Raw genomic sequence first — 14,676 nt, forward strand, 5'->3', positions numbered from 1 at the left:
ATTTCTGATGAGGTGTACAGGGCAAAAAGTCAATCTGAGCAACTCCCGATATAATCATATTCATATACGGCTACAGAGTGCAGATTCCACACTATTAAAATGGATAATAGTGGAAGCACAATGGAGCATGGACCCCCTCCCCGCCCACTCCCGCCCCCCCTGTGCCAGCGGAGGGGGAGGGTTTGTGGAGGTGGTCCCACGCCCCAGCATGTGTGTGTGGTGTGTGTGTGTGTGGGGGGGGAGGGGGGGGTTAACACATTCCATGCCAGAGTTTAATCTCATAATGTACTCACCAGTGCCAGCGTTTTATTGTTGTTTTTTTGTTTTTTTCATGTCGCCACAGACCTCGCTAAATAAGTTAAAAGTGCGCGTTCATTTGGTTCTAAACACACAGCGGATCCGTGAGAAACGGCCAGCGAAAACAGTTTCCAAATCCGTGCCGCCATCTTGAAGATACAGCCGATCAACGGTAAACAGTGATCAGCGAGGAGAAAAACAACAACCGAGAAAATCGAGTTTTAAACAGGATCCCAGACAGGAAGCGGATACGATCGAAAAAACCGGAACCCGAATAATTCTGTTTCCGACCGGAAACCGGAAACGGAAATGGATCAAAAAAATTCGGAAAGTGCACCTGGGGCAATTTCAATGGGAATCGGCGGTTCGCGTAGATCTACGCGACTGGCACGCTGCGGCTTTAAATAGGTTCGCGTAGATCTACGCGACTGGCATGCAATGTGTTAATAGAGGTGACTCACCGATGAAATAGGCCAGCAGGAACACCAGCGTCACTGAGATCAGGATGGCACTGAGGGCGGCACATTTCCAGTTGCAGTGCTTGTAGGGCTTCTTCAGGCTGAAGGCGGGTCTGGAGAAGGTGCTGCGAGGCAGCGGGCGCGGCGGAGGCGAGTACACCGCGCTGGAGGTCAGAGGGTACCCCGGCGACGTCGTGCAATACATCGGTGACGTTCCGCCCGGTTTGAAGAGAAAGTGCCTGTGGAAGTTGACACGTTTTCGACCATTACAAACGCCCCCCCTGAGCAGAAAAATCACACCCAGTGTGAAGAGAGTGGTGCCTTTCATGAGTTCATTTCATTAGTTACTTTTTACAGACTTTGATGACTTCAAAGTATTTGTACTCATTTTAAGTACTTTAATTTTTTTTTACAGATTTGTACGTGTTTTTACTCATTTTAACATCTTTTAAGTATTTTTACTCATTTAAAGTATTTTTACTCATTTAAAGTATTTTGGTGACTCACCGATGAAGTTTAGGAACTTTAAAGTATCTTTACTCATTTTAAGTATTTTTACTCATTCTAAGTATTTTTACTCATTTTAAGTATTTCTACTCATTTTAAGTATTTTTACTCAAAAGTGTGTGTGTGTGTGTGTGTGTGTGTGTGTGTATAATTAGTGTAACTGGTTGCATCTTTGTGTTGCAATCAGCCGCAGCTGTTGAGGCTGTGCTCTCAAACATACAGAGAGGCCGTGCTCATACGGACGGACACACAGACGGACACCCGGACAAAGTCAAGTGTATTGAGTGGTTGGCACCACTCAAAAACACCCCCTCTTTGAAACACGTTGGGCGTTTCAAAGGGGATGTGTGTGTGTGTACCATCGTCTGACATTATTGTGCTCTGGAGCGCAGTCCCACACACTGGTCAGTAATTGCCTATGGCCCTGCCATGTCTCTGCCATCACCCTTGTCTCTGCCATCACCCATTCCTCTGCCATCACCCTTCTCTCTGCCAGGCTTGGTGAGGAGACTAACACGTGTTGCTGGGCTCTGTCCAATCGAGGCTGGGAAACGATATCTAATCTAATTTGATATTGTTACGGGACTAGTGACCACGACAGGCCTTTGCTAATTAAATAATTCACTCTAACTAAACGATTCAAAAAAACAATTACCTAATGAATTGTGCAAAATGCTTTGATTAATCCCGACACAACGTGTCTCGTTGAAGTCGGCTTGTAGATTGTTTTTTTTTCGCTACATTTGCGAGACACTCTTTCATTTAAATTTCAATTTAACCCATTGAGACCTGAAGCCGATTCTACATGTCTCCTAAATCTCAACAGTATTCTGAAAAACGTATGTTTCTATATCAGTGGTGCTCAATCTTTTTCATGTCAAGGACCCCCAACATTATATGTATTTGGCTGCGGACCCCCATCAAAATATTTTGTTCCAGGGACCCCCAGAAGCAACGATTTGAGTTGAAAATGTTCGCTTTAAAAATATATATATATTCAAAGATTTGCACACATTTTCACGATTTTTCAAAAATAGCAGATCTACAAGCTCGTAGCGCGGCACTCGGTGCCGCGCTATGAGCTTGTAGATCTGCTATTTTTGAATAGCCCAAAGTGTAAAATAATGCTTTTTAGCTCAAATCTAAAAATGAGACAGTTCCAGGTCTCAATGGGTTAAATTTAAATTTAAAGTTGAAATACAGAGATACAAGGTTTCTGCCTGACGGAAGCGATATGGAGCATGTGTATATGCGTATATATGGTGATGTTTATCTGCCCTTGGAAAGCAGGGCTGGTTTGCTTGGAGAACATGATGATCAGCTTGTCAGAGTCGGGGGAGGCAGAAACGTGGCTGTCAGGAGTGGAGGGCCCTTGCTTACCGACGAGTTTACGGGAAAAACGCTCACGAGCGATAGTGACGTGAACGTGATTCAGTGTCACACTTCAGTGTGTGATGCGGAACGCCACACAAACCGTCCTTTATTTATAAAGATCGGGGGAGGGGGGTGGCGGTGGGGGGGACAAATCTCTCAGACATATCCTGTTATCGCCCAAGGAAGAAAAAAAAGAACTACATGGCTACATTGATTCGTGTAAAAATAGCCACGTTTGTCAAAGGGAACGTGATACAACAAAAGAGAGTTGGTGCCAATTGTTAGTGGTGTTAACCCATTGATACCTGGAACGCATCTGTGTCACTTTAGATGTCTTTGGCTATTCAAAAATAGCAGATATACAAGCTCATAGCGCGGCACCGAGTGCCGCGCTATGAGCTTGTAGATCTGCTATTTTTGAAAAAAATCGTGAAAAAAAATTCTTGAAAGAAAATGTTTTAGATTTTTTTTTTCAAAATGTTTCAAAATTTCAAAACTTTCAAAAAACCTCAGGTCTTAATGGGTTAAACAGTATAAGGTAGAGATATAGGGTAGCGGTGTTTGACAGGCAGAGGAGACAGACTTTGATCACTGAGACAAGACCGGCGCGAAACAGAGAGATGTCTGACAGGGATACAGAATGAAGAGAGAGACCGAGGGAGAGACAGAGAGACAAAGATAGAGAGAGAGAGAGAGGCGGAGAGAGAGAGAGAGAGAGAGAGAGAGAGAGAGAGAGAGAGAGAGAGAGAGAAAAAAGTGAGAGCAGTGGTGGAAAAAGTACTCAAATTCCATACTTAAGTAAAAGTACCAATACTGCAATATAAAAATACTCTGTTACAAGTAAAAGTCCAGAATAAAAAACTTACTTGAGTAAAAGTACAAAAGTATTGGCATCAAAATGTACTTAAAGTACCAAAAGTAAAAGTACTAAATATTTGAAAATAGCCGATCTACAAGCTCACAACGCGTCGCGATGCGACGCGTTGTGAGCTTGTAGATCTGCTATTTTCAAATAGCCTAGGTTTAAAATAGGTTTAAAGTGGTTAATGTGTGTTTCATTATATCATAATTTATATCTGAAAAGTAACTAGTAACTAAAGTTTTCAAGTAATTGTAGTGGAGTAAAAGTACAATATTTGCTTCTGAGATGTAGCGGAGTAGAAGTAAAAGTATTGGAAATTGGAAATACTCAAGTAAAGTACAAATACCTCAAAATTGTACTTAAGTACAGTACTTAAGTAAATGTACTTAGTTACTTTCCACCACTGAGTGAGAGAGATAGGGAGACAGAAACAGAGAGGGAGACAGAGAGACAGAGAGAAAGAGAGAGAGAGGGGGAGAATGAGAGACAAGAGAGACCACACAAATGTATGTCACGGCAAAGCAGATGCTATCGTTATAGCGACTATAGCGGGTAGCCATGGTAGCAAACATGCAACGTACCCGTCGTTGTGCGCGGCCACGTCGCGCCGCGCCGACGCCAGAATGTCCATCTCAATGAGGTTGTCCTGTAAAGTCTCTAGGAATGTCTGCTTTGCTATGTTTCTACACACGGGTGGAAAGATGGAACATGGAGCTGGGTGTGAGACATGCGTAGCGAGAGACTGAGACACGGGGGGAGAGGGGGGTGGATTGATACCAGCACAATAATGACGACCGGCGGGGCGGACATAGCCGATCTACAAGCTCGCAAAGCATGAAACTTTGTGACCTCACAGATCGGCTACGTCCGGGCACGAGACAACGTCGTGAGACGGAGCATAAATTAAGCATGACAAATGGAGAACAGAGGACAAAGAGAAACCAAGGCCCTTATGGAACTACATCTACAAAAAGGTGGTGACAGATACGATCTAGCTCTCTAATCCCCCCCACGAAGCCCCCCCCCCCCCCCCCAAACACCTCTGGGCGTTCTCATACCTTGTATTGTACGAGCCCTGCCCCTCTCTGCAAGCGTCTTGCTCTTCTCTGATAAACATTAGAGTATTCTGGCTCCTTTGCGGTCGTGATTGGAAGAAAAGAATGCATCACTTACAAAAATAAAACAATTTGCCATTTCACGCGTGCGGATGTCAAATTCACATGTAAAAAGAAACATTTAACGCTTTATCTGCGAAAGGGCTCATCACACATTTTTTTCCTGAGCTGTGACAGTATAGTGTTACCCTGCTTTCACGATGTTCCCATCAGCACAACGTAATGCTCCTGTGGGCCCACTGCACTGTTTGACAAGGGGTAACAAGTGTCATTTCTCTCATGGCACAATCAACCCCCCCCCCCAACCACCCCATGAGAGCCTGGTTCCATAGCGGAAGACTGCGGCAATGAAATGGAGAGATGGACTATCCACATGCAATGGGCAGGCGGAACGTGTTCAGTGGTTACAAGAGAAAAGCCCTTATATCGGTCCCTGCCGTGGCCTCCCGCCCCCAAAGACCCCCTTATTGTTTCACTCGTTTGCGCTCCGGGAGTTAGGAATGCAGCTTTTAATGAAGGGAGAGAGTGAGAGAGAGAGAGAGAGAGAGAGAGAGAGAGAGAGAGAGGAGAGAGAGAGAGAGAGAGAGAGAGAGATGCCAGTCAGTCATTATAAGGCAAATGGTTAAGCGTGGCTAGAGAGGCACACAGAGAGATGTGCTGGCATGCCTCCAGTGACCGGCCAGGATAAAGCCCAACCATTGCACCATTTATCAAGGCCATTTCATTCCCGCAAAAGTGGGGGAGCGAGGGCTATTATAATGCTATTAACTGAGTTAAAATGACAAGCAATGGTTCATACCCCTTGTGGATATTACTAATGCTTTCAATTTTATCAGTGGAATTCTAATAATTGATCTGTATTTTTTTCATACAAGTGGTTCTCAACGTGGGGTTCCGGGACCCCCAGGGGTCCTTGAGGGGGTTCCAGGGGGTCCCCAGTTTGATATTTACAATAGGAACCTTTTACCCCTTACGGGCCCAAAAGGATTTTAGTGTAGATTGGGGTCAAATGGGTGTCCTTGGCCTAATGCATATCAAACTGGGGGTCCTTAAATGCACTGCTGTATCCGTATATAGGGCTTCAAGCAGTGGCACCCAAGCCTGTTGCAAAACCACTCTCCGCTCGCCATCTGTTCCTCGACTCTGCTGGGAATACCTGTGCACTGTGCAGGATTAACTTTGGGGGAGCCGTGTGATGTTTAATCATTCATTACTCCACTAACCGTCCTTCTAGCCACTGCAATGAGCACTCATTTTCCTGTTGAGTGGACCCGACGTCTTGCTAGAAACTTGGTGGAAAGAAGAGAGACAGTGTTTTTTTTGTGGCTGGACTGATCAGCCGTGCCAAATTAAGTCAGCGATTCTCCTGTCACCAGCAGTTACAATGGCGACGGCTAACTTGAATTTACAGCAGCTACGTTCTCAACCTCTTACATTTCAAGGGCCCCCAGTTTGGTTTGCATTCAGGCCACAGATCCCCATAACTCAGACAGTATACAAATGGACCCTTGTGGGTCTATTTGGTTCCATTTGTTACAGACCGGTAAGGGCCTATTTGGTTTCTAACTATCAATAATTTTGCTGGGGATCCCCCGGAAGTCCCTCATGGACCCCTAGGGGCCCACCACGGTCCCCACTTTGAGAACCACTGATGTTTGGTACAGTACGTGATTTAAATAACGATTTAACGACTTTGAATAATGTTAATGGTAAAATCCTGAAAATAATACTGTAGTTAGAGTGAATAGTATGAATTGCACCAAAATCAACCCCAAAAAGTTAGGTCAACTTTTTCTCAACAGACTTTTCTTAGAATATTCCCCCCCTCGTGTACAGTACTAATAAAGAGAGATCTTAGCTGGCGGTGTTGATTTCACGGTGCCTTGCATAAAGCCAAGGCTGGAGAAAAAAATATCAACAGCCCCTCCGCCTGCGTGGTAATAACACTTGACAGACCTTCTCCAACATAAGGGCTCTCAATCTGAGGAATACGCCGGCAAACTGAATACTGATTGATGAAATAAACTCGGGCCTGAAGTGGTGGACGAGCCGGGTGGCGTGGCTTGCTCACGGAAGCCTGAACGCAATTTCACGAGGGCTGTTTCACACGCTATGGCGTTATTATAATTACAACCGCCGAAGAGATGCATCCGGCACTCTGCGTCGCGACGCTTCGCTAGCTTTAGACGGGAACCGTACGAAACACACAGTGCTTTTCTCTTGTTTCCCAGAAAGACGTGTTCATCACATGTAGTCTGCCCCACCCCACCCTCCCACACCCTAATTGGGTCTTCCCCATTTTATGGCCTTCTTCCTCGACAGTGCTGTGTTAGATGTGAAGCGCCAGCAAAACGGCAGAAAGTAAAGGAGAGAGAGATGCGTTCATTAGCTCAAGCTCGGCTCAAGCTCAGTCCAACGGATTTCCGCATAACAGCATAACAACATAACAACATTCTCTCGCAGAAGTCTGCTCCACTCCCTCGGGTAAGCAGTGGTGGAAAGTAACTTAGTACCTTTACTCAAGTACTGCACTCGAGTATAATTTTGAGGTGCTTTTACTTTACTTGAGTATTTCCATTTTTTTTTGGTGTACTATACTGATATAATGCTACCCCACTACATCTCAGAGGCAAATATTGCACTTTTTACTCCAATACAATTATCTGGCAGCTTTAGTTACTAGTTACTTTGCAGATTAAGATTATTATTACATTAACCACTTAAATCCTATGTTTTAATTTGGCTGTTCTAAAATAGCTGATCTCTACAAGCTATTTGAAGAAAAAAATCAGACTTTCCCCAAATGGGAACGTCTGCATAACGAGTACCTTTACTTTTGGTAACAATATTATACTATATTCTCATGCCAGTACTTTTGCACTTGTATTCAAGTAAAACTTTGAATACAGGACTTTTACCTGTAACAGATTATTTCTACATTGTGGTGTCGCTACATTTTAAGTACAAAAATCGAAGTACTTCTTCCACCACTGCCTGGCAGAGAGAGAGAGAGAGAGAGAGAGAGAGAGAGAGAGAGAGAGAGAGAGAGAGAGGTAGGTAGGTAGCTTGAGGTCAGGGGTTATAACAGGTTGGTGTGCACAACGGTACCTGGTTTCCAGGGGAATGTTGCTGTTGAGGAGCCAGTTGTCCGTCCCGCTGCCGGGCCCGTCGGGCGGGGCGGAGCTGTCGGTGGGCGCCGGGCTGGGGTTGCTCCGTGGCGTGTAGCAGTTGGCCCGGTTCAGGGAGTCGACGGAGGCCGCGTGGTGCTGGTGGCTGGGCGAGTGGGAGTGGGAGAGCGGGAGCGGCGGAGTCCGCAGCCGAGACGAGTGGTTCTGAAAGGCTCCGTCTGATAGGAGAGAGGAGAGGAGGAGGGGAGGAGGGGGTCAGTACTGATTAACCCATTCAGACCTGAGGTTCCGATTCTACAAAAATGTCTTCTAAATCCTAACAGTTTTCTGAAAAAACACATTTTTCATGTCAAGGAATCATATGTATTTGGTATTTGGCGGACCGCCATCTCAAAATATGTTGTTCCAGGGACCCCCCCAGAAGCAAAGAGTGGTGGAGTAGAGTTTTGGTCGCTTTAAAAATATATATATATTCAAAGATTAGCACAAATGTTCAAGATTTTTTTTTAAATAGCAGATCTACAAGCTCGTAGCGCGCGGCACTCGGTGCCGCACTACGAGCTTGTAGATCTGCTATTTTTTGCGGGCGGCGTCCGCAGCCGAGACGAGTGCTTCTGAAAGGCTCCGTCTGGAATAACGAAACGAGATAGGAGAGAGGAGGGGTCAGTACTGATTAACCCATTCAGACCTGAGGTTCCGATTCAACAAAATGTCTTCTAAATCCAAACAGTTTTCTGAAAAAACCCCGCATGTTACTATATCAGTGGTGCTCCAACTTGTCAAGGACCCCCAAAATTATATGTATTTGGTCGCGGACCCCCATCTCAAAAAAAAATTGTTCCAGGACCCCCCCCCCCCCCCCCAGAAGAAAATATTTGAGTTTTGTTCGCTTTAAAAATATATATATTCAAAAATTTGCAAACATTTTCACGATTTTTCAAAAAATAGCAGATCTACAAGCTTGAAGCGCGGCACTCGGTGCCGCGCTATGAGCTTGTAGATCTGCTATTTTTGAATAGCCAAAGTATGAAATAATGGTTAAAGTAGTTACACACAGATGCGTTCCCGGTTTGAACGGGTTAAGACAAAATGGAAGAGAAAATAAACATTCCAAAAAAAGAAAATAAACCCGAGACGAGTCTTGTGATGGGATCACACCAGCCAGCCGGGATGCCAAATTGGCTTCGGAGCTCTGAGTCATTTCGCAGATGGTCTCAAGAGGGCGAGACCAGGGGATTCTCTGAAATAAATAACAAGCCGCTGTCGTAGGGCTGGGCAATTCACCAAGAAATATATCAAAACCCATATATATTTTGTTTTATTTCCTCTATAAATAAATCGGCACAAAAACTACTTTAAATCGACAAAATCGATTATTCTGATTAACCACTTAACACTGTATTATACAGTACAATGTACAATGGTGGTGTAGAAAATAGCAAAAATAGCTGATCTACAAGCTCACAACGTGTCGCACCGCGATTCGTTCATTTCGTAATAATCATGCTATTAATTTGAAGTCATATAGCTCAGCCCTGTGCTGTTGTCTTTGAGTCCTGCAGCGCTTCTTCTCAGTTTCATTTGATAAGCACTAAGCAGCCAGAACGCTTTCTCAACAGTCAACAAAGGGATCAATGACGACTTAGGGCGGATTCAGCCTGGGTCCGATTGATTCGAACCGTTCCCGAGTACGATTGCCCTCTCCCGGCTGGCCAGCATTCACATTGGCCATGATTCTTCCGCACCAGAGTACACTTCAATTCAACTGTAATGGTACTTAGGGGCCTCAAGGGCGCTGTGGACTATGGGCCTTTGGGAAATAGAGAATATCATGTCACAGAAGAAGAGCCACAGTAAGAATTTAGAGAGAATAATAAAGTTTGACTTTGTTCCTGACATTGTCTTGAGTTATAATATTAACAGAACAACAATACACAACCAAAGCAGTATGATGGTCTTTGAAACATCGCAACGTAACGTTGTCGGAAATTATCGCTAGACAGTGACGTCACGGACGCATCCTTGGTATCTTAGCAGTGAAGTCACAGACTAATCCTTGGTATCTTTATCCTAGCGGCAGCGTTCGCTACACACGTGTTTTTTGTTTGTTTTTTCCCGTCTCGCGCTACTCAAACACTAGCGGGATTATTATTTCTTGTCAACATTCAAGTAGAACTATGAGAAGGTATAACCCAGGTAAAATAATGTCATTATAAAAATATATAAATGATATATGATTAGCAGTCCACTTCCTTCTGTTGGTACGGATGGCTTCACATTGCAGCGCTCTATAGACCATATTCACACGGCGGCCATATTGGAATTTAACATTGAAAGTTTCGCCACCCGGGGTGGCTACTTTCATTGACTTCATAGAAACATGGCCGCCGTGTGAATATGGTCTATACCCGAGTACGCATCAATCGGACCCGAGACTACCTCCCCAGGCGTACGGTACGTGATCTGTTCCGGAGAACGGTATGCAACGTTCACACTATCACAACATCTGCCAAGTGGTCCCGAGTGAATCCGCCCTTAAAAAGTAACATTGCCCTATAACGCACATAAATGAGTGTTTCCCTCATTCACTCTCCCGGTTTGCCTCGCTGTCCTGGCGGGTGGATGAACGGCCACATGCTTTGGCCACTGCATTAAGTCAGTGAGGGTGTGTTTATCAAAGCGTCATAATGAAGCAAAGCTCCGGGCATTAACCTTCCTAAGCAAAAAAAACTCCACACTCTCTCTCTGACCTGAGACACATTTCGCTCACATCCAGTGGTGGAAAAAGTACTCACATGTTTTACTTAACACATTGGGTGCCAAAACCGTATATATACGGTTTTGCGCATACTAACGTTGAGTGCCAAAACCGTATATATACGGTTTTTGAAAAAAAAAAAAAAAAAATTACTTTTTAATTTTTTTTTTTTTTTTCCTTCACAGCAACAGGAAATATCACTCCTACAAGATTTAGACTCCAATCCACCTCCTGGTTAACTTATGACTTCAAAAACCTGTATCTCGGCTCCTGTGCACTTTTTTTTTTTACAATGTTAATTTAACTATTTTCAACTGGCTGCAACTATGGAATGGATTTCCGAATGTTTTAAATTTTTTCCCCCCAATTGTACGAGACCTGTATGTGTGTAATGAGGGGATCACCGTGAGGACGGTGATCACTGAAAATATTTTGTGACTACTTGAAAAAGGTTCAAAATGTTTAAAAAGTCCTGGCACTCAAAGTATAATATTTTAATAAACCTCTGGCACCCAATGTGTTAAGTAAAGATATCAATACTGCCAAATTTAAATACTGTTACAAGTAAAAGTCTGCAATTCCAAATTTACTTGAGTAAAAGTACAAAAGTATTGTCATCAAAATGTACTAAAGTAAAAGTACTCATTATGCAGAATGTCCCCATTTTGTCACGGTTTGAGTCAGGACGGAATGTAGGACCCAAGTGCAGGAGAGACGGAGGCAGAATAGATTAGATTAAAGGGTTTAATAACTCAAAAGACGGATACAAAGTAAGTGCTGAACTCAAGGCAAGATCACACATAACAGTTCAACAATGAACTAGCAAACAAACACTGGGAACAGGGAGGTATAAATACACAAGGACTAACTAGACACAGGTGAACACAACAGGACAATCAACACTGGGATAGGCTAACAGGCAAACACAACACAGGTGACTAGGGTTACAATAATTACAGGGAGGTGAGACAAGACAGGTAACAGTGACTAAGCACAACAGGAAACAAGACTACAAAATAAGGTACAAGATTGTAAAGCAAAACCAAACACGGAAACAAGGACTGCAACATTACTTCAGAATAACAGAACATACAAATGGAACGACACCACATAACAGTCCTAATAAGTCCACGACCTTATAAGGGCAGCAAAGGTCCAAGGATTGAGAAATACAGTCAAAGTCCATGGCCCGAGGAGCGGACCGTGACACATTTCAATGTATGAAAGTCTTTTGAAAATAGCAGATCTACAAGCTCACCATGCGTCGCATCGCGACGTATTGTGAGCTTGTAAATCGGCTATTTTCAAATGGCCGAAATGTATATTGTAGGGCTGAAGTGGTTAATCTATGTTTTGTAATAATAATCAAAATCTACGAAGTAAACTACTAAAGTTTTCAAATAAATGTATACATATGGATCCGAGATGTAGTGGAGTAGAAGTAAAAGTATTGGAAATTGAAATACTCAAGTAAAGTACAAATACCTAAAAGATGTACATAAGTACAGTACTTAAATGTACTTAGTTACTTTCCACCACTGCTCACATCACGTCTGACGCTGCTTCCCAGTTTAAAGAGAGCTGCCCTTCCGGCCTGTTTATGAAGCCCATATATTATCCGGCGCCCTTTCTCTGTGAAGAGTAAATGCTAATGTTGCTCGCCGCCACAGTCACAAACAACAACAACACGACCATGTATGTCTGCTTTAATTGCTTGGTGGTAACGTTCCTTCATTATCATCGGTACAGATGTCAGACTCTTTCAAATTCATTCCTGCCGGTCAAGCATTGCTGCATGATCTCCAGAGATAAAAGAGTCTGATTATGTTTGGTACTCCGTGGCTGTCGTGCAGGGATATTGCATCTAAATATTTCATCTTTTTATGTTTCGTTTCTTTTTTTTTCTCCCTACATAAATTAATGCCCTATTTTATGCTTTGTCGTATGAAGACAGTCGATCTACAGTACAAGCTCACAATGTTTTACATTGTGACACTTTGTGAGCTTGTAGATCTGCTATTTTCGCTATTTTCGAACAAATTTGAATTTCTGTCACAATTTTTGCAAATTGTGACAGAAATTCAAATTTGTTCGAATTATTATATATATATATATATATATATATATATATATATATATATATATATATATATATATATATAATATATATATATAATATATATATATATATATATATATATATATATATATATATATATATATATATATATTATATATAATTATATTATAATGACATGCCCAAAATATAGGGATGACAGGATGAAAGTGGTTAAGTCTGTCTGTGGGTTTTATAAATATTCAACCAATGAAAAGTATTACAAAGAGAAAAAGATTGGCTTCATTGGAACACAACACAGGTTCATTTTTCCCCCTCATTTCCCGACAGGTAACGGTTTTGGACATGTAAGGTTTCCGCCCAACAGCGAGAATACATTGTGTTTGATCACGTCTTGTATCATCTCCTTTTGTCACTTTGCATCACAGGAGTTGAGGGGCGGGTGTGGCTGGTGGGGGGAGTTGATAAGATATGAGGTACACACTACTAGATCAGATCGCATGCAGTGGTCCGCTTTTTTCACGGTTTGATTCTCCCTGCTCTTCACGAGATAAAGGACTGATGTCCTTGTGTGCATTGTATCCATTTATTTCCACGTCTGCCAAGCCATTCATCAATCAGTGAACTCTGGACTTTACACGCGGTGGGGTGAAAAGAGAGGCAGGCGTTTGTAGTGGGATTTTTTTTTATTCCTCCACAGATATCCACATCACTAAATTGCCAATTTACAGAACAGGGAGTGAAATATAGACGCGCTGAAGGCTTGTTTGGTATCATAAGTCCGCTCATTATGCGCCCGGCTATGTAATACCTACTCGGACCACAGCCTCAGAGCTATTTCGCATTTGTCAGTCGGCAATTTGAAGTTCAACGTTTTGCCACCGTAGTCTCGTAAACAACTCCTCAGCAGCGAAACTGGCCGTGCTGAAATGGAAACGGTAGAATCGAGCCTGAGGCTTGACACCATTAAGAGTGAAGGCTGGAACAATGGACGCTTCAGATAAAAGCGGTGGAGAGAGCCTATTTGTGGTGGGAAGGAGGAATGGTGAAGAAAGACAATCAGGCTACAAAAAGAATAAAATCAAAGCGTTCTGCAAACGGTGCCTTAACCAGCACATGTGCCCTCTTCAACTCTCTGCTGCTCAGTGGTGGAAGAAATACTCAGAGCTTTTACTTAAGTAAAGCGATACCACATAAAAAAAATTTAAGTTTGTGATACGTTGTTTTTCCTACTCTGTATTTGTGTAATGATGATTTTGAACTGTTTGGTGCTATTTTATGTGTTTATGAATTGAATACAAGGACTATCGTGATATATCGTTGGTGAATTTTCATGCAATATATCGTGATATCGCAATATATCGATATTTTCAGATATCGTGATATATCGTTGGTGAAATTTCATGCAATATATCGTGATATCGCAATATATCGGCATTTTCAGATATCGTGATATATATTGTTATCGTGGGCCTAATATCGTGATACATATCGTATCGTGAGGTACCCATATCGTCCCACCCCTAATTCTAAGTCTTGGGTCTGAGAGGCTAAATCTCATCAAACGGTGGTCCGTGGCTCAAATGCCGAATAAATAATGGACCTTGATATGAAAAAGGCTGAAATAGGAATGAGCTACTGTATAGGAAAGGGAGAGAGCTTTCAGTCACGATTGCAAGCACAGCCCCCGCACCCCTCACCCCTCACCGCCCCCACCCCCCACCCAACAGCCCTCACCCCTCTCCCCCTCCCACAACCCCCTCACCCCCACTTCAACCAGCATTACTGCCATATCTCACTTCTCATCTCCGCAGCAAAGCCTGTTACCTCTCTTCTTCCCTTTCATTCCAGACAGACGTCTCTCTCATTTGTCTCTTCACAGTGGCAGATGGTTCTATATGAGGACTCTCTCTCCCTCTCCCTCTCTCCCTCTCTCCCTCTCTCTCTCTCTCTCTCTCTCTGTAGCAGCAGTCCTGCCCTCATAATTAGCCCCCACCTCTCTGAGAAGGGAGGAGAAGGTGTGCCTGTTTTGTGAAAAATTGGCGCCGGGCGCGAGGTATAAAAAAGCAACCGTAGTGCTTGATGACCTCCCTGTTGCTC

The 14,676-nt window shown here is 43.3% G+C and overlaps 1 protein-coding gene across 1 annotated transcript in view; it reads right to left on the reverse strand.

The window, feature by feature from the left end:
• tenm4 (teneurin transmembrane protein 4) overlaps window positions 1-14,676 on the reverse strand; it is a 319,789-nt gene that overhangs the window by 176,951 nt on the left and 128,162 nt on the right. Inside the window, exons 5-7 of the mRNA XM_080429457.1 lie at window positions 7,722-7,959; window positions 4,080-4,181; window positions 759-994 (exon numbers count right to left, since the gene is read on the reverse strand). Of these exons, the coding sequence (XP_080285583.1) occupies window positions 759-994; window positions 4,080-4,181; window positions 7,722-7,959 (576 nt within the window). The remainder of the gene's footprint in view (window positions 1-758; window positions 995-4,079; window positions 4,182-7,721; window positions 7,960-14,676) is intronic.

Source organism: Gymnoscopelus braueri (genome assembly GCF_963280865.1).
Source record: "Gymnoscopelus braueri genome assembly, chromosome: 5".
NCBI lineage: Eukaryota > Metazoa > Chordata > Actinopteri > Myctophiformes > Myctophidae > Gymnoscopelus > Gymnoscopelus braueri.